Here is a 26045-nt window from a genome sequence, read left to right on the forward strand (position 1 = left end):
CAAGGAGCAGCTTACATGCTAGAGGCTGTGTGTGAACATCCCAGGAGTGGGGGTTCTCACAGCAGAGCAGGGTAAGGCTGGCTCCCAGAGTCAAGGATTGGAGTGACCTAGCAGATCACTGGTCCGTATAACACCAGAGCGGAATGTCACAACTATAGTAAACAGTCAATGTCTAAAATGGGGAACAGATACCACATACTTCTGTTATTTCCTTATTGGCTTAATTTTTAAAAATAAGTTAGTCACAAAGTAGCTTATTTATAAAGCTAGTTTGCTTTTGAAATGAATAAGCTTAAATGAATAAACTGCTCACTGAGTAGCTGAAACACAGAAAAAGATGGGCCTTAACCCAATAAAAAGGCAAACATTCAATAAGAGTACCATGAGCGTATATCTGTGGTGTTCTGTTGCACCAGCATCCATTGGTGAAAATGATTGTCTCTCTCATACCAAATGATTGACTTGACTTTATTGCAATTACTTTATATCTAGTGGAGATCAATGTCTTTGGCTTTGAAAATAAATATCTTCTCTTTGCTATGCTATTTATCTAGCAGCAGGAGACCTTTCTTCTGTGACAATGTTCTCCTCCATCAACATTATCTTTTAGAGTGAAAATTTATTATGCCAGAAGAACAGTGCCTTTGGAATGCATTTATTTTATTAAACTAAATGGGAACCCATTTTGAAATGATTTTTTCTGTTTAGATATACATACATTTCCTCTGTAAAAAAGTATAAGAAATAATAAAACAAAATTTCAGGAGATTAAAGACTAAAGGAAAATATGGAGGTGGTTCCTCAGTTTAGCAATGGGCCCTCAGCACACTAACTGTAAATTGAAAAAGCTAATGTAGTTTCTAATTTATGGGACCCAAATTCATAGCTGTGGGCACGATGTGTCCACAAAAACCTTGTATTTGCAACCAAATATCTGTTGCTGTACTGTACCCTCTTATGAAAGCAATTAGCCTATTTGCACATGTAAGTAATCATGGGTCAATACAAATACATAGTTCTATAGGCAAAACAGGGAGCTGAACAATTTTACAGGTAACCTTTCACAGACTATCTGGTCCATAATATAATGCTCATAATAGCAAGGCTAATGCAGACATTCAGTACATACTGTGTTGCTTAAGGTGAAGAAATTTTGTATGTAAATTTATAGATGACTTTTAAATGTTTCTTTTTCTTGACTTTTTGGTCTATGCTTTTCTGTTGCCCATCCTTCCCCCCTATTCTATGCCAGGAAAATTGCTGTGCAATTGTTCCTCTCTGAGCAGTTGATTTAAAGCATATTAAAGTTGATGGAAAGACTCCTATTGGCATCAGTGGGCTGTGGATCAGGCTCTGACTGAGCATCCCTCCTCAACAAATCAATAACTCAACAGTTAATGCCTTGTCTCTTAATAGCATCTTCTGGAATTGGAATTGTAATTTTGTAGGGTAGCTGGGATTTATATTCTGTGGGTGCTATTGATTGCTGTGCTCCAGGACAATTCAAACACACCCAACTATGCTGGCTTGGTAAGGCTGGTTTGGTTCCTGTTTATTCAATGACTGTTCGGGATTTGGTGGTGAAATTTAAACGTGGAAAACTATGGGGGTGCAGTTTAATCCATATTTTAAATATCAAATTATTCAAAAAAGGAAACGGAGAACACGGACATCTTTTTTGCTACGGATAATCATAGGATGTTTTACACCAAAGCAGCTGATTCTCAAGGAATTGATTACTTACTGTTTCTCATTGGATAGTCAGGTATACATTTACTCTTTTTGTCCCCAATTTAGCAGTCTCCTATTTATTCTATTCTATTCTGCCCTCACCATAGTAGTATCTGAGTGTCTTCCAAGAATGACATGAACAAACCACAAGTGATAGATGTTAGTCACTCTCTCATCTTCTCTACATAGGGAAAATTATTTGTACCGTTTGTCCTGGTAGGATATTTTATTATTATACATGCCCTGTGCTGTGTGCCTGTAATAAGGAAAGCAAGATCAAAGAACCGATCCTTGCACTTGGAGAAGAAGGTGTTATGGCTTGTAATGGTTCATAGTTCCTGCAGGAGTTCTTGTCAGTCTTGGGCTGGTCCCGGAGAGAACTGCATCTCATGAACAAACCTATTGTGCCTGAGATGCAGAATTGTCAGCCCTGGACCTTAACCTGGAATTTTAAATGATCTTTTATACACAGTTTTTCAATTTAAAATCAAGCTGATACTTTATAGGCAGCAAATTAAGATTCTCAGTTTCCCCAAAATAAATGTATTTGTATAGTCATTTTACAGCTTAATAAACTGAAGCTTAGAAAAGTTAAATGACTTGCCCAAAGAACTCCAGGCTGTTCGAGCAGCTGCAAGAAGGGACTTACTTCCCAGACCAGAAAATTACTGTTGGGGATGTTGAAATGCCTATAGTTATCCTTGGGGACGCAGCCTACCCCTTAATGCCATGGCTCATGAAGCCGTATACAGGCACCCTGGACAGTAGTAGGAGCAGTTCAGCTATAGGCTGAGCAAGTGCAGAATGGTGGTAGAATGTGCTTTTGGATGTTTGAAAGCACGCTGGTGCAGTGTACTGACTCGGTTAGATCTCAGCACAACCAATATTCCAATTGTGATTGCTGCTTGTTGTGTGCTCCACAATATCTGTGACAGTAAGGGGGAGACGTTTATGATGAGATGGGAGGTTAAGGCAACTCGCCTGGTGGCCAGTTTTGCACAGCCAGACAACAGGGCGATTAGAAGAGCACAGCAGGGTGCGCTGCACATCAAAGAAGCTTTGAAAGCCAGTTTCTTGACTGGCCAGGGTCCAGTGTGACAGTTTTGTTTCTCTTAAAGTTACCCGCCCCCTATATATATGAAAGGAAATAGTCACAATTGTTTAAAAAACGTTCTTTATTATTTGTTGCACAAAACATTGAGAGAAATCAGAAGCTAGATAGGGGAGGGGGGTATTGGGTGAGGGGGGTGGAGGAGGAGGAGGGAAGGAAAAGTCCAGAAACCAAATCAAAATTTCAGCTAAGCCAGCTTTCTGCTGCTTGTGCAATCCTCTGGGGTTGACTGTTTGGGTCCCTGTTGCCTCCTCTTCCCCCCCCCCCCCCCGCACCGTGATCTTGGGTGTCTGGGTGAGGAGGCTATGGAACATCGGGGGGAGGGAGGGCGGTTATTCAGGGGCTGCAGCAGCAGTCTGTGTCTTGCTGCCTTTCCCGAATTAGATCCATCATACAGCAGAGCATGTCAGTTTGCTGCCCCATGAGCTTGACCAGAGCATCCTGTCTGCTCTCATTGCGCACGTCCCTCCTCTCTTTGTATTCATGTAACTCTTTACGCAACTCCACAGTTGTTTGCCTCCATGCATTCAACTGGGCCCTATCAGTGCGGGAGGACTGCATGAGCTCGGCGAACATGTTGTCCCGAGTTCATTTTTTCCGCCTTCTAATCTGGACCAGCCTCTGGGATGGAGTAGATAGGGGCCATGTTGAAACATTTGCACCTGCTTCAGGAGGAGAAAAAGGGAGGGTAGTATTTTAAAAGGTACATTTTAGAGAACAAAGGGGACACTGTTTCTTAGTGAAACAGGCAATTCATAGTACACAGCACATGTTTTTTCTGTACAAGGTCTCATTTTGCCTCTTCTACTGAAGTGCCTGCCACTTCGGTGTGAGTAAGCCATCACACACGGCCAGGCAACAGAATTCAGCTTGCGGGCTCTCTGGGATGATCGCTTCACACAACACCTTCCCCCCCGCACCGCGGTGCTCCGATGGGGCTCTGAGCAGGGATGAGCCCTTTAAACTAAATGCGAACAGCACAGCACAGCTGGGTTCCCCCCCACCATGTGGCTCTGATCAAGCTCTCACTCACCAGAAGTGCCTTGTCCAGGGTCATGGTCTGGGAGCATGCTTTGGGAGTGGGGGGAGGCTATTGGCTCCAGCTTTAAGAATAGTTCCTAGCTAGGGGGGGAAACAGATTCCGCACTTTAGCACTGTCCTCCTTCTCCTTTGTCCTCCAAAAACTCATCCTCCTCGCTCCATGCTACTCCCCCCTTGCAGGTGTCCACGGATGGTGGTGTGGGGTAGTGGTGGCGTCACCCTCCATAATTGCATGAAGCTCAAGGTAGAAGCGGCATGTATGGGGTTGTGACCCTGAGCGCCCGTTCGGCTACCTGGATTTTTGGTACCCTTGCCTGAGCTCCTTGATTTTTTTACGACACTGCTCTGTGTTCCTGGAGGAGCCTCTTTCCGTCATGGCCCTGGAGACTTTAGCGTATGTATTTGCATTTCTTTTTTTTGAAACGTAGTTCTGCCATAACAGATTCTTCTCCCCAAAATGCAATGAGATCCAGTACCTCCCGTTCGGAGCATGCTGGAGCTCATCTGCGAATCCAGGACTGCATGGTCGCCTGTGCTGGTGGACTGTGCTGATGGTCACCTGTGCTGATGGTGACCAAACAGGAAATTCAAAAGTTCCCAGGACTTTTACTGCCTACCTGGCTAGTGCATCAGAGTTGAGAGTGTCGTCCAGAGTGGTCACAAGGGAGCATTCTTGGATAGCTCCCGGAGGCCAATGACGTTGAATTGCATCCACAGTACCTGTAACCTGGAACTGCGATCTCGATTTTAGCGCTACTCCACTTGCCGAGGTGAAGTACAGAAATTGGATTAAAGAGCCCTTTAAATCGAAAAAACTGATTTGGTCGTGTGGATGGAATCAGTTTTTATTTTGAGGTAACTCGGCTAATTCTGAAATAATCGCATATTGTAGACCAGGCCTAAGTTACTTAGGATCTGTCGGAAATCCTGCTACGATCAGATAGGCATTTCCATACCAGATGGTAAATTCCACTAAGGATAAAGGATCTTTGGTGGTATGTTTGGGGAATGTCTTCATCTTTTTAAAATAATTTGTAAAATATTTTCAAAGAAATAGAAGGGAAAAATTATTCAAATAAGCTCATTTTTATTATATATTAATCCTAAAGTAGACCATTTATTCCTAAAATAATTTTCTTAAATCATGGTATCATAGAAATGTAGGGCTGGAAGGGACATCAAGAAGTGATGAAGTTCAACTCTGTGCCCTGAGGCAGGATCAAATAAATGTAGACCATCCCTGCCAGGTGATTGTCCAGTATGTTCTTAAAAACCGCCAGTGATGGGGATTTCACAGCCTCCCTTGGAAGCCTATTCTAGCGTTCTCCGTTCTCTTTATAACCGTTCTTAACATATTTGAAGACTGTTATCAGGTCTCCTTTTCAGTCTTCTTGTCTCAAGACTAAACATTTCCAGTTTTTTTAACCCTTCCTTATAGGTCAGGTTTTGTAAACGTTTTATCATTTTCGTTGCTTTCCTCTGGACTCCCTCCTTTTTTTTCTCATCTTCCTTGAAGTGTGGTGCCCAGAATTGGACATGATGTTCCAACTGAGGACTCACTAGTGCTGAACAGAACAGGACAATTACCTCTAGCCTTTTTTGCCACGGTATCATACTGTTGACTTGTATTCAATCTGTGTTCCACTATATCCCCCAGATCCTTTTCAGCAGTACTACCGCCTAGCCAGTCATTCCCTATTTTATAGATTTTGCACTTAACTTTATTGTACTTTGCACTTAGCTTTATTGAATTTCATCTTGTTGAATTGAGACCAGTTCTCCAGTTTGTCATAGTAATTTTGAATTCTTATCCTGTCCTTCAAAGTGCTTGCCACCCTTCCCAGCTTGGTGTCTTCTGTAAATTTTCAAATTTTATCTGCGTACTCCCCATTCCATTATCCACGTAATTAAATGAAAATATTGAATAGTACTGTACCCAGGACTGACCCCTGTGTGTCCTCACTTGATACGCCCTCCCAGTTTGACACTGAACCACTGATAATTAATTACTCTTTGAGTACAGTCTTTCGACCGATTGTGTTCACCTTTATAATATCATTATTTCCCTAGTTTGCTTATGAGTATGTCATGTAGGACTATGTCAAAAGCCTTGAATAATGATTAATGTCAAAATCATTTATGTAATTGTATGTGTAGGCTTAAGTGGGATCCTAAAAAGATTTCCTTGAAAGATTATTTTTTGGTATTGGTTTAATCTTGAACTGAAAAATGTAAAAAGATGTGGCTATGCAGTCATGAAGAGAATTTCCGGGCTTCCTCATTCTGTCCCCATATTTACCATTTACTTTTAGATAATTATTTGTATATAGTATCTGCTGAGAGGGAGAGATCAGATGGGGAATATACCTTAACCCTATTTAAATGAACCTCTTAGAACTGTTCTAATAGTGGTGTTCCAAGCTGTGGTAGCTGCTTGGCTGCTGCCAAGTCTGTATCTGAAGTGCTTCTTGACTGGAACTCTGCATGTGCTTCTCTTGATAAGAATAAATAAAGAATATCTCTGTTTACTAAATGCCAGGATTACTACAAAACCACAAGTAGAAATTCTTTTGTTAAAACTCTTCCAGTGCTGTCTTGTGCATATACTTTCCTACAGACAGCACTGCGTGCACTTTCCTGCAGATACCACTGAGATTTGCATGCTCTGCCTCACATTAAATTTGCTATTTAAAATACTCATTCAGAATGCATATTATGAATACTTGGTATTTTGTTTGATTTGTCACATAAACAAAGAGATTAAAGCAATTTACATAGAAGCATTCATGATGTATCTGAGTAAGGGAAAATACATAGAAGCACATGACACTTAATTACATTGCTTTAACAATAAATGTCAAATTAAATCTTTTTTTAAAAAAGATGAATGCTACATGTATGCAAAGCGCAGTTATATTTTCAAGGTTTGAAATGTTTGATATGCTGTACATATTAAAGTAGCAAACATTGCTTCACATGCAAAGATATCAGATGTTACAATTCAGATTTTTGTCATTACCATCCACTTTGCTTGCAAAGGGAGTTCCCTCACTATAATGTGTTGATAATCTAAGCACATTTAGTTGTCCACAAGTAGTAGTATTTACATATGGACACAGTTCTTGGAGGTGATTGGGAACATGAGAACTAATGGCCATGATTTGGTAAAATATTGCATTTAAACAGGATTTGAGTACAAGTGGGTATATTATATCATAGCTTGATTACATATACCATTTTAATAATGTCTAAGAAATAGCAGTAGTGGATTTCAAAAAGTCTGTCGTCTGATTTTCCTGTTCCAATTTCAAATTTAATTAAACTTTCCCTTTCTTAATTTTTTTTGAGATTCAGTAAGAGTAGTACTGGAAAACTTCCCATTAAATGATATAAATTGTTATAAGAGATCCTTACACTTTATATTTAATTATTAAATATTAAATTTTAATACAATCATTTGCTTAATAAGGGGCTGTCTCATATCCACTTGTGGAAAAACCCTATACAAGGGGACAGAGACAAGCCAGGAAACACCATGAAGTTTCCCTTGTGGAAGTGTGACACTTCCCAAGAGTACCCAGGTCTGAGAGGCATCTTGCTATCGCTTGCCCTTAGCGTGAAGAATCCTTGTCTGTGCTTGCTGGGGGTCACCTCCTCAACTCTACCAGCTATGGATAACGCAAGCACTCCCCTCTAGGCCTTGGCGGCCCCGCTGTCTCTTAAGGGTTAGTGAAAGGCACACTCCAGTCGTTGAGCCCTCTGATCATCTTTCTGGAGTGTCCAGTCCATGTTCCGCTAGACACTTGCAGTAGTCACAGATTTGCTGCTTCCAAACAAACAGTCCTCCCCAGTTTTTACCAGTGTCACCTCAAATCATCACTCTTATAAACACAAAACACTTAGGTATGTTTATAGTGCAATCAAGTATAAGTGTATTAACGAAGTATAGAGATTCAATTAATAGCAACTAGAAGTACGGGAAACAAATGGGTATATATAAAACAAAATTGTAACACGCATTGTGGAGCTTAGACTTAATTAACATGTCTTGTAGAATATTGCTCACCCAAAATCTTTGCAGTATTTTCCACCCAACGTGGCTCTGACCCTCCTTTCATAAGACAAACATGCTGTGAGTTTGTCTCCTTGGTGAAGGATGAAATCTTGTCCCCTGTCCTATTTTTTTTAATGCAGTTACAGACTATTGTCTTTTACCCCAGGAAGTCCCTTCTTTAGTGACTTATCTTGGGGTTCCTTTGTCTTTGTGAATCCTGTGTCCCAAACCCACACAGTAAACATAGCCTGTTTCCATGGATATCCATTGATCTATATGCTCATTGAGTTAGCCTTAATGGCCACAAGTTGTAAAGATTTCACTTGCATGTGTCACTTTCCATAGCGGAGTGGCAACCAGAACTGCTGAGGCACAACTTCAGTAATGATACAGAGAAGTGTGCCATCTATTGAATCATTCACTTCACTTCTTGGGTTTTCTATAGAGTTTTAGCATACAAATACATATCAGCCCTGACCCTGGGTAGCTTTTGAATCCTGTCAAGGGACTGTATGACTGCAAATAACCTCCACTGTGGTTTAAATAAAATATGTAGGATAAATAACCTAAGTGTGAATACAAGGTTACTCTCTGCTTGTGTTGTGAACCATGAAAATCAAGAGGTTTATGAAAGGCAGACAACTTCCCAAAGTGAAGTTGACTGCCAAAACTGTAAGACCATCTCCTTCCTGCTTCTGGCTTCCTGTATCATCTGTGATCTGAAGCTGATATTCAAGAACATTGTATTGGCTGAGGTAGACTTGATATAACTACTATTTGATGCAGTGCTACTGCTTCTTTGTTTACTGTGTTGTGGCATAATCAGAAGTTTAAGGTGAATTTCCAAAGACTCTTAGGGTACATCTTCACTACCCGCTGGATCAGCAGGTAGTGATCGATCTATCGGGGATCGATTTATCGTGTCTCGTCTAGACGCGATAAATCGGTCACCGAATCGATGCCTGTACTCCACCTCGGCAGGAGGAGTAAGTGGCGTTGACAGGGGAGCCGCTGTGGTCGACTCACTGCCATGAGGACGGCCAGGTAAGTCGAACTAAGATACTTTGACTTCAGCTACACGAATAGCGTAGCTGAAGTTGCATATCTTAGTTCGAAATTCCCCTCCGCCCCCTGCGCTCCCCAGTGTAGCCCAGGCCTTAGATAGTTTGCTTTTCTTAATAGTATAAGGATCTGTGACCCTGCCTCAAAAGTTAATTGTCACATTAGGATTCCTACCAATCTACCATAGGTTTGCCTAAGCAAATCAAAAATGTTGTGAAAACCTGTTTCACCCATAATAGTTACATTTTCATACACAGATTTATCTTCTTCAGGAATATGCCATTCAAAAGAAATATTTTAGGCATGCAGAATGGTAGTATTAAAAACTGCCATAAGGTGTCTGGCTAAAGAATAGTAAGAAATATGCTCACTGAAGTACAGCTTCCAAAATGCATTGCCAAATTCACTTGCTCACTATACTACAGCATAGCTGAAAGGTAGTCTAGAAATTGTAACTAAAATGTTTAGTTCAGAATGATGGAATATTTTTTTCGATGTACTCATTAAAAAGTTCAGGTTTATTTGTTACATTCATTCTTCTTTTTTGTCTTGCCTTTGTTATTTCAAAAGTATATACATCTAGACATTGTGTACCCCGCATTGTATGTGGCAGATCAATTGGTAAGCTCAGACATGGATGTTTTTCTCGGAATTCTGAAGTACATGTGGGTACATGTATCTAAAGGGTTGGAATCTTTTTACCTATGTTCTGAACTGCTTAATATCCTTTTCTTTTAACAATGGACCTCCTTTACCTTTCAGTTTATCGTCTTTACAGTGACTTAAATATTAATTTAACAGTGTCACAAATTCTGAAAGGCCAACCAATGTGTAGGTTCTTGAGAATGTGTAATCTTTTCTGGTGTTAAAAGCAAGCAGAATTTAGATATTAAAAACAAAATGGGAGACTTCCAGGATAAAATGTCATCTGTGTACAATGCTTACTTTTTGTTCTCCATCTCTAATCTCAGAAGCTTAACTAGGGTTTTTCTAAGGGGTTGAGATATCTTAACATTTTATCTAAAATAACTGGAATTCACTAAAATCTTCTACCAAGATTGCTAACAAAGGCATGTTGCCATCTTTCATTACTATATTTATTTGTATAGTTAAGGTGGAGCACATTCTTTCTTGGATTGTCATGAAATTTTCTGTTTCTCATTGGGTGCTGGGCAGTAGTAGTGTTCACATTTGGGATCTTTCCAGAAAGATGTTCCCAAGATACAGCTCCCTGAAATCCACCTCCCCCACCATTTTACAAAATCATCTGGTTCTTACAACTTTTTTTGTACACAGCTGGGGCTGTGGATCTGCTCAGATCGTCCCCCAACTGATCAAAGTCACTCAACATTTATCTCAGTTAGTGCATGAACCTACGGCCCTTTTGGGAAAGCAGTGTTGAAAAAGTTATTGACCTCAGAGTTTGGATGTCAAGAATGGCATATGGCAAAACTCATGAGCCAAAAAGGGATTAAAGTGTGCATGGAGGGTTTCCAGGCACAGTAGGTGGATAATTCAAGGGGACATGCTATAGTCATTGGGCTTGAGCTACACTCATGCATCCCTAGTAGAAATGTGATAATGATATGTAGGCATGCTGCTACCATCAATCCACCTCTGTTCTGGGAACTTTGCCCTACTAATTTGTACAGCTAATTTAGAAGAGGTTTTAACTATTTTCTGAAAGATAATAAATTATATATCCTTTGTGCAGATATGTGAGAATGATTACTGGGCATGTTGCCACTTTTCCACCTGGGAAAATATTATAGGAGAGTGCCAGCATTGATTAATCAATTAGCATTGATTAACTGGAGGGAAAATGAAAGACAGGATAATGTAATTGTGTTTCCAGAACAATGGAACTGAGTATGCTTAAAGTCAAAGGTTTCAGGATATACAGTCTCCTAACATGAAGTGCTCATAACATTTTTAGATTCCTCTGTTTGCCAGAAGCTGGGAATGGGCAACAAGGAATGGATCACTTGATGATTATCTGTTCTGTTCATTCCCTCTGGGGCACCTAGCATTGGCCAATGTCAGAAGACAGGATACTGGGCTAGATAGACCTTTGATCTGACCCAGTATGGCCTTGTTGTGTTCTTAACATTTTTGGTGCAGAGCTAGGGAGCATAGGAGGTTGGAGTGGAAAGGAGGAATGTAGGTGTATGTGGGAGCAGTGTTAGTTGTATGGGGGTTAGGAGATTGCGGGGTGGGGGACAGAAGTGGGAATAGGGTGAGAATAGGAGGAGGCAGATAAATAGGTGGTGGATGATAGAAGAGAGGAGTTGAGGAGGTGCTTAGGCCAGTGGAATTAGAGAGAGTGGATGGACGGAAAATGGGGAAGGTGGCAGGAGGAGTAGGGGAGATTAGGGGTGGGGGAGTCTGTCAGGTCCACATTATCCCTTCTCATGTGTGCCCACATCTGGGGGCTATGCCTCTCTTGGAGGGTCTGAGCCACTCTCCCTGACCCCCACATGAACCAAGATTGGGAGGCTTTGTCCTTCTGGGGGGATCTGTGTCCCTCTCTCCACCCCCTTTGTGTGTGCTGGAATCTTTGGGGGCGGTATCCGAGCCCCTTGCCCTGCCTTGACGTGTACCAGGAAATACAAAGTTAAGGTGCAAGCCACTTTTGCAACTCAGTCTTAACACTACTGTCTTTGAGCAATGCCCCAACATGCCACTAACACCCATACTAGTACTCTGCCCTTACAGAACAGTGGAATCAGAGCACATGACGATGGTAGGAGAGAGTCTAACATCTTCTCTTTGCTAAGGTAAAACTTGAGTTTAGGTCTTTATTTTGAAGCACTTGGAGGAGAGCAAGGTGATCAGGAACAGTCAACATGGATTCACCAAGGGCAAGTCATGCCTGACCAACCTGATTGCCTTCTATGATGAGATAACTGGCTCTGTGGATATGGGGAAAGCGTTGGACGTGATATGCCTTGACTTAAGCAAAACTTCTGATACGGTCTCCCACAGTATTCTTGCCAGCAAGTTAAAGTAGTATGGATTGGATGAATGGCCTGTAAAGTGGATAGAAAGCTGGCTAGATTGTCTTGCTCAACATGTAGTGATCAGTGGCTCAGTGTTTAATTGGCAGCCGGTATCAAGCAGAGTGCTTCAGGGGTCAGTCCTGGGGCTGGTTTTATTCAACATCTTCATTAATGATCTGGATGACAGGATGGATTGCACCCTCAGCAATGGGTGGATGACACTAAGCTGCGGGGAGAGGTAGATATGCTGGAGGGTAGGGATAGGGTCCAGAGTAACCTAGACAAATTGGAGGATTGGATCAAAAGAAATCTGATGAGGTTCAACAAGGACAAGTGCAGAGTCCTATACTTAAGATGGAAGAAGCCCATGCACTGCTAGGGCAGTACTAAGTGGCAGTTCTGCAGAAGAGAACCTGGGTATTACAGTGGATGAGAAGCTGGATATGTGTCAACAGTGTGTCCCCTTATTGCCAAGAAGGCTAACGGCATATTGGGCTGCATTAGTAGGAGCATTGCCAGCAGATCAAGGGAAGTGATTATTTGGCATTGGTGAGGCCACATCTGGAGTATTGCGTCCAGTTTTGGGCTCCTTGCTACAGAAAGGTTGTGGACAAATTGGAGAGAGTCTAGCGGAGGGCAACGAAAATTATTAGGGGGCTGAGGCACATGATTTATGAGGAGGGCTGAGGGAGCTGGGATTATTTAGTCTGCAGAAGAGAAGGGTGAGGGGGATTTGATAGCAACCTTCAACTCCCTGAAGGGGGCTTCCAAAGAGGATGGAGCTAGGCTGATCTCAGTCATGGCAGATGACAGAAAAAGGAGCAATGGTCTCCAGTTGCAGTGGGGAGGTCTAGGTTGGATATTAGGAAAAACTATTTCAGTAGGAGGGTGGTGAAGCACTGGAATGGGTTATGTAGGGAGATGGTGGAATCTCCATCCTTAGAGGTTCTTAAGGCCCAGCTTGACAAAGCTCTGGCTGGGATGATTTAATAGGGGTTTGTCCTGCTTTGAGCAGGGGGTTGGACTAGATGATCTCCTGAGGTCTCTTCCAACTCTAATCTTCTATGATTCTGTAGCAAAAACAGGAGCTACCTACCACTTGGCCTACTCTCAAACACTGAATCTGTTCCACACAAACCATCCCAGATTTGCTAAATGTTAGCACATTTTCGCCCTTGTCTAGAGGATTCTGTTTGAGACATGGCCTTCATTTACCTCCTCCCCCCCCACTAAGGTGAGGACTACACTACGTAGGAGTGCTCCCAGTGTGGATGGAGTTTATACTGGCAAAACTGCACTTTTGCTGGTATAGCTTATTCTAGCCTTTCCACAAGCAAAATAAACTATATCGGCAAAAACACAGTAATGTTGGTTTCAGTGTGTCTATGCCAGGAGTGTTTGTCGGCACAGCTATGTCAGCCAGGGAGAGTCCCACTTTATCTCAACTCTGGCTAAAATAACTATGCTGGCAAAAGGTTTGTAGTATAGACCTGGCCTAAGTCCTGGAGACCACTGTCACATATGCCACCAGACTACTGCCACTCACCATGGGAAGAAGACACTCTTGTGCTCCTCTGCATCAGGGTGGGTGATTCATATTAAAGCATTTTAAATCATTGATTTCAATAGAGGTTAGAATCATGAGGCAGGAAACTTTTGATTTAAACAATTCTAATCTTGTTTTGCCTTTGTACTTGTTAGGTTTTTCATAAACAGCTTAATTTTTATTGATTGGTAACCATTAAAACATGTTAATTTGCAACTAAAGATAGTCTTTACACTAAATTGGTACTTCTTCTTGATAACCAGGATGATACTCTATATCTGTACACATTTATTTAAGCAATTATATAGCAATCAGATATATTCAGATTCTTAATTTTACATTTTTAACGTAGTAGAAAATGGTGAATGATTCAATTCTTATTTAATAGAGTACTTTGTGATTTGTGTCAAGATCTGTTTAATTGGACATTGGAACTTAATTAAAATACACAAAACCAGCATTTTATTTTTATTAGTTAAATAAACCTACATTAATGTGGGGTTACATTTAAAAAAAAAAGTTTATCACAGCAAGTTTTGTATTTAAAACTAACTGATTTATTAAACAAAGGAAGTATTATCTGTAGTTAGGCCTGATCTGCACTTAGTTATGTCAGTTAGGGGTATGGTCTTTTTTTAACTGACAAAGCCCCAGTATAGACATAGTTTATATTAGCATAAAGTGCTCTTGCACTATTTATGTATTTCAGGGAACTGGCATAAGCTATACCTGCAGAAGCACTTTTCTACTGGTATAATCTATATCTATAGTAGGAGGGTTTGTCAATATAGCTATGCCAGGAAACCTCCTTTGTCATATCCCAGTAACAGCTCTTTCAAGCTACATCAATCAATCCCTCCATCGTTCAATATAGCTGTACCTAATACAGTCAAGGCAGTTGGAGTGCATGTAGATAAATGCTAGAATTAAAATCTATGGAGTGCAACACAAACAATGGAACTTTCTCTTAGTCTTTCCTCATGTCTATTTATTATGGCACACCTCTTTCCCCACCACACACATGCTGCTCCTCGAGCAGGTTCAGTCTCTACTGGCTTTGGGGGCTGTAGAGGAGTTTCCCCTGTAGCATTAGGGACAGGGATTCTACTCCTTGTATTTCTTGGTTCACAAGCCCAGGAGAACGGGTCTCAACCCTCCTGACCTTTGCAACCTCGACAAATACATCAGATAAGTGAGGTTGTGTATGGTCACACTTGCAAATATTCTCTTCACATTAAATCACAATGACTGGTTTGCTGCCATGGATAGTTAAGACGATGATTTCCATGTAGCAATTCTCCCAAGCCACAGGAGGTTTCTCTGCTTTGTTGTGGAAGACCAGCACTATCAGTACACAATGTTCCCTTTTGGTCTGTTTACCGCTGCCTGGGATTTTACCAAATGCATAATTGTGGTGACAGTGTAACTCAGGAATTGGGGAATTCATATCTTCCTGTGTCTGGATAATTGGTTTCTGAGGGGCAAGTCCAGAGAAGAAGTCCCCTCTCATATTCAGTTCACGCTACACTTATTTGATAGTCTAGGTCTCATCCTAAACAGCAGGAAGTCAACACTGGTTCCAACTCAAAGAACCGAGTTCATAGGGGCCCTGATAGACTGAGTTTGAGAGCGTTTCTGCTGACTGAGAGATTGCATACAATTTGCCACCTATGTCTGGAACTGCAGTCTCTACCCACAGCCACAGCCTGAGCATGCCTGAGGTTGCTAGGTCATACAGCTGCATGCAAACTGCTAGTTCAGTATGCCAGGTTGTACCTTCATCCTCCTTCATACATGGTTGAAGTCAGTCTATCATCTGAACAGTCACCACTTGGACAGAGTGGTCCAACTTTCTCTGCTGATCCTAGCTCCTTATGGTAGTGGGTGTCTCAGGGCAATATGTGTCTGGGTGTTCCCTTCGCTCGGTTTCCACTGACCAGGACTAATGTCACTGATATCTCCTTAATAGGTTGGATGGCACATCTTGGGTTACTGAAAGGTTAAGACCTGTGGTTGGAACAGGAAGGTTCTCTGAACATCAATATCCTGAAGCTTTGTGCCATCTACAATGTCTGTCATGTCCTTTGAGATCATCAGGGACTCATCAGTGTACATCCTTACTGACAATACCACTGTGATGTATTATGTGAACAATCCAATATGCTGTGTGAGGAGGCGATCGGGCTCTGGCAGTTTTGCATTGGGGAAAATATGATCTCCATGGCCATTCACTTACCTGGGTTCCAGAATGATCTGACAGAAATGTCTCCCTGAATCACAAATGGTCCCTGAAGCTCAGCATCCTGTGGTCCATTTTTACAGTTTGGGACATCCCAACAATCGACCTGGTCGTGAGAGACAACAAAAAATGCTTTCTGTTTTACTTTAAAGGGGATCTCAGTCTGGGTTCCCTGACCAGTGCTTTTCATCTGAGCTGAGACTTAGCACTCCTGTATGCTTTATGCCCGATTCTGATCATCCCTCAGGTCATTCTCAAGCTGAAATTGGATTATGTCAAGCTCATTCTCATTGCTCCAGCATGGCTGAGACATTGCTGGTTCTCTGACCTCCTCATGTTGTTGTTTCAGCCTCCCATATCTCTTCGTCTTTGCCCTGACCTCCTTGTTCAGCATCACAGTCTGATTTTTCATCCAGAGTTCAACTCCTTGCATCTCCAGCAAGGTTAGATAAGGAGGAGCAATGGTGTTTGAAGGCAGTCTGGCAAATCTTACTTAACAGTAGAAAACCTTCCACCACAGTGGCCTATTTGGCCAAGTGGAAGTAGTTCTCCATGTGGTTGTTAGTCCAGGGAGTTCTACAGAAGATGGCTTGTATCCAGGACATCTTGGAATACCTGCTGCACCTTCTGTTGTCTGGTTGTGCACTTAGTTCATTGAGAATGCACCAGGCAGCGATTCTTGACCTTTCATTCACCCATCCATAGGAAATGGGTATTTTTGAGCTCCATGGTTGTGAGGTTCTTGAAAGGAGTCACCCGCAGGTTAAAGAACCAGTTCCTTTGTGGGACCTTAATGTTGTCTTAGCAGCCGTTATGGGACCTCCATTCAAGCCTCTGGCAACTTCTTCTTTCTCCCTGTCATAAATATAAAGGGAAGGGTAAACCCCTTTAAAATCCCTCCTGGCCATTGGAAAAATCCTCTCACCTGTAAAGGGTTAAGAAGCTAAAGGTAACCTCGCTGGCACCTGACCAAAATGACCAATGAGGAGACAAGATACTTTCAAAAGCTGGGAGGAGGGAGAGAAACAAAGGGTCTGTGTCTGTCGGTACGCTGCTTTTGCCGGGGATAGAACAGGAATGGAGTCTTAGAACTTTTAGTAAGTAATCTAGCTAGGTATGCGTTAGATTATGATTTATTTAAATGGCTGAGAAAAGAACTGTGCTGAATAGAATGACTATTTCTGTCTGTGTGTCTTTCTTGTAATTTAAGGTTTTGCCTAGAGGGATTCCCTATGTTTTGAATCTAATTACCCTGTAAGGTATCTACCATCCTGATTTTACAGAGGTGATTCCTTTACCTCTATTTACTTCTATTTCTATTAAAAGTCTTCTTGTAAGAAAACTGAATGCTTTTTCATTGTTCTCAGATCCAAGAGTTTGGGTCTGTGGTCACCTATGCAAATTGGTGAGGATTTTTACCAAACCTTTCCCAGGAAATGGGGTGCAAGGGTTGGGAGGTTTTTGGGGGGAAAGACGTGTCCAAACTATGTTTCCCAGTAAACCCAGTTAGAGTTTGGTGGTGGCAGTGGATATTCCAAGGACAAAGGATAAAATTAATTTGTACCTTGGGGAAGTTTTAACCTAAGCTGGTAAAAATAAGCTTAGGAGGTTTTCATGCAGGTCCCCACATCTGTACCCTAGAGTTCAGAGTGGGGGAGGAACCTTGATACTCCCTTTCCTGCCTCTCTTTTGGTGATAACATCTGCAAGGAGAGCGTGTTAGTTGCAAGCTTTGATGGCAGATCCTCCTTATGTGCAATTTTCCGAAGACAAAGTAACCCTGTGGCTGCACCCTAAGTGTTTATCTAAAGTGGTTTCTCAGTTTCACTTGAAACAAGTAATATTTCTACCAGTGTTCTTCCCTAAACTGTATTCAACCCCAGATGAATAGTGTCCTGACACATTGGATGTCAGGCAATGTTTAGCTTTTTACCTGGATAGGACTAAACTTTTCTGTTCTTAGTCTCATCTGTTTGTTTTATATGCAAGCAGTCTCACCACAGACTATCTCTAGGTAGATAACTTCCTGTATCATAACAGCATACAAAGTAGCTCAGACTGTGCCTCCCAAACGGTACAAGTTCATTTCACAAGGGCTGAGGCAATGCTGATGGCATTTCTAAGTAACATTCCTGTAGTGGACATTTGCGGGGCTGCTGTTTTGTCCTCTATACATATGTTTACAAACCACTATGCCATGGCACTGCATCCAGATCAGATATTTTGGGAAGGTAATCCAGCAGACCTTGTTTAAATAAAAGAAAAGGAGTACTTGTGGCACCTTAGAGACTAACAAGTTGGTTAGTCTCTAAGATGCCACAAGTACTCCTTTTCTTTTTGCGAATACAGACTAACACGGCTGCTACTCTGGAACCTTGTTTAAATAGAATGCGAGCCACACCTCCTGTGAGTACTACTTGTGAGCAGGGGAAGCGAGTTCTCTCTCCACGTGGTGCCTTTGCACCAGGAATATTCAGAGCTCAGGGGCCCAGCTCCACCAATATTTGGTGCCGGGTGTCTCCCCCGACCCCACTTGCTGCCCCCCCCCCCATGCCTCCCCCGAGTGTTCCCCAGCGCCCTCTTGCTGCTCCCGGGGCTCTTCCGTCCCCCCCCCCCCCGTTTTCCCCCCCCCCCCCCCGCCCTGGAGCAGGCCTCTCTGGGCCCTGGAGCAGAGCGTCTCTGCCTCTGCCCTGCAGCTCTATGCTGCTTCCCTGCAACAACTGCTGCCGCAGGGTCCTAGTGCCCCCCCCCCAACTCCACTGCCAGGGCAGACTGACTGAGCCTGCCCTTCCACCTCAGACCCTTCCCTTTTCCGGCGGGACCCTCCACCAGCACATGGCCTACCCACCGCCCACGGTCACTGCTCCTGCCCCATTCCTCACCCCCAGTGAGGCTACAGTCAGGGGCAACAGCAGGGGGAGAGGTGCACGCAGCACCCCGCCACCCACCACAGGGGAGGCGAGGGAGATTCCTGCACCTGAGAGAAGCCCTAGGACCACATGCAGTGACAGTGGTGGGGGTGAGTGTGCTGCTGGGGGGGCGGAAAAGGGGGGGCTCCTCCCCCAGAGCTCTTTGCTGCTGGCAGGGAAAGGGGTGGGGGGAGTCTTCCTCTCTGGCCCCTGTCCCGGAGCAGCCTGCCTGCACCCCAAACTCATCCCCAGCCTTGCCCCACCCGAGAGCCCACACCCCCAGCCAGAGCTTTCACCCCCCCACTACACCCTCAGTCCTCTATCCTAGCCCTGAGCCCCTCTAACACTCCAAACACCTTATCCCCAGCCCCAGCCAGAGCCCTTATCCCCCTGCACTTCATCCCTCTGCTTCAGCACTGAGTCTCTCTAACCCCCCAATACCACATACCCCTCATCTCCAGCCCCAGCCAGAGCCCTCACACCCCAACCCTCTGCCCTAGCCCTGAGCCTCTCTAACCCCCCAAACCCCTCAGCTCCAGACAGAGCCCTCACCCCCACACCCCTATTCTTGCCCTGAGCCCCTCCCATACCTCAGACCCCTCATCTGCAGCTGCACCCCCTCCCATCCTCAGACTCCCTCCCAGGGCCTGCACCCCAATTCCCTGCCCCAGCCTAGGGCCTGGACCCCAGACCTCCTCCCCCTCCCAGAGCCTTGCGCAGGTGGGGGGCGGAGTTTGGGCAGGGGTGGGTTCTGGGAACCACCAAAATTTCTACAAACGTGCCACCCGTGCTTGTGAGTGACCTGCGTAGAATACACAGCTGCATCTATTTGAAGAAGAAAAAACAGCTACTTACTTGTATTGTAATTGTTTTTGGAGATGTGATGCAAACATGTTGCACAACCCAACCTCTGTCCCCTCTGCATCAGAGTCTGTGCTCTCAACGTTCAATGCGAAGGAACTGAGAAGGTTCAGGGTGGTGCAGCCCTTAAACAGCCAGAGGAGGGGCTAGGGCTGCAGGGCAAAAGCACTGCCCCTATGGGCCCTTTAGGCAAAATTCTTTGGCTTTGGTGTGCTGGTAGTGCATACACTTATGTGGAATACACATCTACATCACATCTTGAAGAACAACAGTTACAGTAGAGGTAAGTAACTTTTTTCTTTGCTGTAACTTGATCTGATGATGCATACTGAAAACTGGTAGGGCAGCAGAAGGGGGGTAAGTTAAAGCAGCACTAAGTGAGGTGAGCCTCAGTTTTGTTAATTTGCACCTCATCCATACTTAATTATAATCCATCTGTTTAATTTGAGCAGTTTTTGGGGATTTGAAGATCAGGATACCATGTACCAGGATTCCACTTTACCAAAACCAGTTATCACAAATTACAAAGAGTTTTTCACAAACTTTTAATGTAAGAACAAAACAAAAATCTATGTTGGCCTCTTACTGACCTCTTAGTTTCTATCCCTTCTGCCCCCATTAATGGGGCATCCCCCTATAGCCAAAGGGAATGTGGGTTACACTGGACATAAAAAATTCTGCTGCTGCAGCACCTCCTACCAAGGAGAGAAAAAATCTTAGTGAAAGCGCTAAGCTGGCTCAGGACCACAGATCATAGCTCCAGTCCTGATCTGCCTGCAGCAACTAACTCAGTTGCTGGGATAAGTATATTGTCCTCACCAGATGATTAGCTATACAAGGTCATATTGAAAACAGAGTAATGCATGCACTGCTGATAAACAACAAGAAAGGGGGGACAATGGTAATTTGACAGGCGTTTTCACCTTATATCATGCTGCTGATTATGATTCAGTATGTAAAATAAAAAGTCTAGCCAAATCCCATTACTTGCTAGGTGTTCTCCTAAATTAGAGCAGCCGAAGGCTCTATCTTACACAGGTAGGTGTAAGTCAGACATATACCAAAAGGTCACCCCATGACCAATGTGTTTATCATCAGAAACACGGCCTTCTGCCCCCCTCCCCCCCCATCCAGTTGTACTCTCAAAAGCCTCCCTCGATGCTGGAGAGAGGAAAGACCCAGTGGTTGTTAGATCTCACTAGTTCCACTTAATACCATCTTGGCATTGAACTGGGAGCCTCATGATGCATGGAAATCTCCTCAGGAAATGTTTAAGCAAACTATATGTTAGTTTTACATCATACAAAATAATCGCAGCACCCCAGATTTGGGCCCAGTATTTTTAACAGGAAGCTTTGCTGGTTGTTAGACACCAAATCTAACCTATATATTCTTTGTGTGTCTTATGAACATGCTAAATCTATATAATTATCTCCTTTGATTTTGTTTAACAAATACTTCACTGCTATTTTTTCCCGAATATAAAGCCAGTCTTGATAGCTCTTCATGCATGAGTAACACTGCAATAACAAACTAGAAAAAAAATTAAGGCAATTTAAACAGTTTCAAGCATCTAAGTAGTTATAAACAGTGAGCAAAATTGTTTTAAAAATTAATGAAAACAATTACTAAGGAATACTATTACAAGAAGTAGTAATTTGACTTGAGATTTATATAATACTTTCTTATGACCTCTGTTACATGATTCCGCATTTCTGATATAAACAACTTAAAATAATGAGATTGTGATTACATTTTGTGGGAAAAATGTCAAAGAAGATCATCCTTCATAAGAATGTCAAAGTTATGCTCGTAGGCATAGCTTCAGGTAGCCAACAAATTTGCAAATTGTTTAGAAAATCTGTCTTGATTGCTTAAAAGCAAGATGAGAAGGGATTCATAATATCAGTCTCCTGAGGTGTGCCATTGATGCATTTATTATACATTGTACCAAGTTGAATTTCAGGCTGCGTTTCCTAAAGAATGCAACTCTTTTTTTTTTTTAAATGCATTTGCAATCTTTTTTTTAGGTAGACTGGGGTCAACTGGACTACTTAGTAATTGATATGCCACCTGGAACAGGAGACGTACAGTTATCAGTCTCACAGAATGTTCCAGTTACAGGTACACTTTTACTGTGACTCTTTTTCAAAGATTTCAATATATTTATTTCTTCATAGCAATAGAAAAATCTTTTAGAAAATGCAGTTGAAGATACTGGAAATGTGTAGAAACATATTATGAAACTATTCTCTGAATGCTGATGAAAAGTATAAACAATCTTTAAAATGTCAGCAGTGACCGTTTTTTGTTGTTCTTTTTTTTAAGTTAGACTGGGAAATATAGAAAAGTTGAACAAATCAATATTCTAGGAAAAAGCAATTGCATTATAAATTGATGGAGGTAGAGTTAATATTAGAAAATATATTCCCTGTCACTTTTCATTGTGGCATACGAATACTAATATAGTTTTAAAAAGTTTGTCTTGATAAGTGTTTTTTTTTTTTTTTTTTTAAGTTACAAGTCAAGCAATCTTCTTAATGCACAAAGCTTAATCAGGCAAACTACACTGTGCTTTAACACGCTAATGGATCCTCCTTTCCCTGGTGTTCTGAATTTGAATTTTAGATAGAGATTTGAACTCATGTGGCTCAACTCTGTGTCATACTCAGTGTCCACAAATCCCATGGATCACCGTGGGAATTAAAGATGCTGCCTATCAAAAGGCAAAGGCATTCGTCACAGGATCAGGCCTTGAATGAGTTGTTGTAGGCTTGTCCGTCTAATATGCTTTGACAGAGACCACCGTCAGCAGTCAACAGAATGAATGACAGAAATTTAAAACATAAGAGTGGCCATGCTGAGTCAGACCAATAGTTCATCTAGTCCAGTATCCTGTCTTCAGACAGTGGCTGGTACCAGATGCTTCAGAGGGAATGAACGGAACAGGGCAATTTATTGAGTGATCCATCTGCCATCATCCAGTCCCAGCTTCTGGCAGTCAGCATTTTAGGGAGACCCAGGGCATGGCGTCGCATCCCTGATCATCTTGGCTAATAGCCATTGATGGACCTATTCTCCATGAACTTATCGAATTCATTTTTGAACCCTCTTATACTTTTGGCCTTCAAACATCCACCGGCAATGAATTCTGTAGGTTGACTGTGCATTGTGTGAAGAAGTACTTCCTTCTGTTTGTCTTAAACCTGCTGCCTATTAACGTCATTGGGTAACCCCTGGTTCTTCTGTTATGTGAAGGGGCTTTCTGAAAGTCCAAGTATAATATATCAACTTGATTATCCATGTCCACATGCTTGTTGACTCCCTCAAAGAATTCTGATAGCTTGGTGAGGTTTGAGTTCCCTTTAGAAACGTCATGTTGACTCTTCTCCAACAAATCATGTTCATCTAGTTCTGACAATTCTGTTCTTTAGTATAGTTTCAACCAATTTGCCTGGTACTGAAGTTAGGTTGTCTGGCCTGTAATTGCCAGAATTGCCTCTGGGGCCTTTTTTAAAAAGCAACATTACATTAGCTATCCTCCGGTCATCTGGTACAGAGTCTGATTTCAGTGATAGATTACATACCACTGTTAGTATTTGACAGAAGAAAGAGAGAGTGGAGTCTTAAATTATGTTTCCAGGAAGATACAATAACTCAATCTCAATGGCAATTGTTAGCTTAATTAGATAAGTTGCTCTGATACTTTTGCTGCTATCAGGTAAATATGTTGATATCTCAGGAAAATGATATGGTATTGCCTTGTACAGCTTCCACTCTGTTGACACCAAAGTTACAAACAGACAAGCTCACATGGCATACATACATCCATTTCCTTTGGCATTCCTTCCTTCCTACTTTTCTTTTTAAGCAGCAGCAAATTGAAGTAATAGTAAACGTTTTCAGTGGTTATTTCACTTGTGCCTAAGGCTCTTAACAAGCTGCTAATAGAATATAAAATTGTATGGTATACTTCTAAAAGCTGTTTATTACATGGCTGTTCTTTCAAACAAACATATGTAAACTACTTACCTAATTTGTGTGTGTTCCTTCACTGCTTGTTTCCTGTCAGCAATTCCTTTTAAAAGAAATCATTTGAAAAATGTTTATGCATCTTGAGGTGGGAATTCCTCACCCTATATGGAACGTCAAACCTGTTTTCTTTTATTTTTAAAACTATATTAGGTTTTTGAAGGAGCTGCCTTACATTTGCTAACTGAAGGCTTGTGCAGAAATCCCAGCATGTAGTTAAGAAACATCTGCGGATACCACACTTTTTTAGTACCTTATATCACCACTGAATGTGGTGTGCAATCAGGATATTGTATGCTGAGCATGCTCTGTATGCTTTATCTTTATCTGAAAGGGTGTTTGAAGGAGAATATGAGAATAAATTAGTTATATGAAAGAAAAAAGAACTTTAGATAAGTCACAAACAAACAATTGCTATATAAAGCTTTATGGCTTTGTCTTGCTAACAATGATCAGACAGACACAGGTTTGCCTTTGACAGTAGTGCTTGTAAGACCTGAAAGCTGCTTAAGAGCATAAGTTAGGGTTTGTCTACAATTAGAAATTTACCGAAATAGCTCTTCCTAAATTATTCAAGAATAGTTATTTTGGTATAAACCACCAGATGGCTTATTCTGATTCTGGGATAAGTGTTTTATAACATAGTGAAAAGAACTTCCTTATTTAGAAAAAACTTTGATTTTTTTTTTAATAAAGTTTTTAATAAATTTTGAAATCGAGCACTTTTATATTCTGAAACAAGTATGTCCACACACAAACTTGAACTGAAATAACTAAAAGTGTGAATTACAATCTGTTTAGTTATTTTGGTTCCATTTATTATGTATACAATCCCATCCATATACATTGGAAGCTCTATACATTATTAATTGACAAAGTGAGGGTATTAACTCTTAACACTGGAGGTTTTTTTCTAACTGTATTTGCCGGTTCATTGAATTAAACAGGTGTAAACAAAAATGTGCTTGATTCTTCTGTTGGTTGCAGCCATTTTATGCCAATATAAAGAGTTACGCTAGTGTAAAAAGTTGGAGAATTAGAACCACTGTTTAAACAGAATGAAAATTATTTATCCACTGTTAATCAGATTTCATTTCCAGTGTTTTTGTGATTCTTATAAACCTACTTGTTCTCTGTATGTCATAGAGGTTTTCCAAGAGAAGCAGAGTGTGCAAAATCTTCTTTTCTAACCTGTTGTTAAAAAAAAAAAAAAAAGAGCACCATTTAAAAAAAAATTATATTCAGGCCTTCTTAAAACTTTCTAAAGAAACAGAAAAGTTGGCACATTCATTTGTTTCTCTCTCTTTCTGTCATCTTTAAAACTGGTGGTTGCTGTTGATAAGATATCTTCTTATCAATCTGAGCTTTCATAACTTCACGTGACCCTAAATTCTGGGCTGAGTTAAGAATGGCATTTAAACTTAAACACTAAAATGGTGGGGCTTTATTTTAACATAGTGGGGTTGAGGGATGAGAGGATGTTGACCACAGTATTAATTTAAGTTTATTTTTTCATTCCTAATTTTCTCTAGTTAGGTTTAGCAGTACACAGCAGCAGGTCTCATTTGTCATTCCCAGTAGTCATTTATGTAGAGTGTTAGTTTGAGGTTGATTCTAGCCTGATTGAAATACAGTGTAATAATAAGTTCATCGTGCTTCTGCTGAAAATGAACACAGCCGACAAGGATTGATTAGATTTATAGTTCCTTGGGTCTTCCTTGGGTAGATGATTATGGTGATTTATAGAGCTTCATCCTGTTCTCCAGAATTTCCTCGCTGTTGTATGTTTTGTATAGTTTGCAGTCTGGCTAGAAGGACTCCTTATAAGCATTATGATTTAAGACTTTGATTTTTTCAGGGAGGTCATGGCAATCTCGGAATCCATGACTTCCCCAAACCTCCATGAATTCAGCCCCAGTGGCCAGCAGCTGCAGGGTCTTCCTGCCAACTCTGCAGCTCCTGGCCACTGCAGGTAGTGCGGGCCCGCCTGCAGCTCCTGGCTGCCCTGGGAGATTTGGAATTGCAGGGCTTGGGCTGTGGAGCTAAAAACAACAATGTAGATGTTCCTGCTCAGTCTTCTCTGCTTTTGTTTGTTTAGTGCTGCTGCACCAGCCCAGTGAGCCCAAATCAGTTGACCTGGGCTCTGAGACTCAATGCCACAGGTTTTTCTTTGCAGTGTAGACATACCCAGTGTCACATGGGTCTAAATGAATTCTAGCAGAGTTGCATACAATATTCTGCTGCTCTCTTCTGTGTTGCCATCTTATTCTTAGTTGGGTGTTTTCTTTCATTTTTTACAGAAAGAATCTGTTGTTTCCCCATCATCGGTTACTTCTCTAATTTTCATGTACTTTGTGTTTCTCTTGAGGGTAACATGGATTATGGTAGTGCTAGTGGTATAAATCCTTTCTCTCAAGGTTACTACACAGCTTAGTTTTTTGTATTTAGATGTATAGTCTCA

The 26045-nt window shown here is 41.8% G+C and overlaps 1 protein-coding gene across 4 annotated transcripts in view; it reads left to right on the forward strand.

Annotated features, from left to right (window-relative positions):
- NUBPL (NUBP iron-sulfur cluster assembly factor, mitochondrial) overlaps positions 1–26045 on the forward strand; it is a 152257-nt gene that overhangs the window by 70679 nt on the left and 55533 nt on the right. For all 4 annotated transcript variants that reach the window (XM_073348974.2, XM_073348972.2, XM_073348971.2 and 1 more), the window contains one exon: positions 21583–21676. In XM_073348974.2, coding sequence (XP_073205075.1) covers positions 21583–21676 — 94 coding nt within the window. The remainder of the gene's footprint in view (positions 1–21582; positions 21677–26045) is intronic.

Source organism: Lepidochelys kempii, chromosome 6 (assembly GCF_965140285.1).
Source record: "Lepidochelys kempii isolate rLepKem1 chromosome 6, rLepKem1.hap1, whole genome shotgun sequence".
Lineage (NCBI taxonomy): Eukaryota > Metazoa > Chordata > Testudines > Cheloniidae > Lepidochelys > Lepidochelys kempii.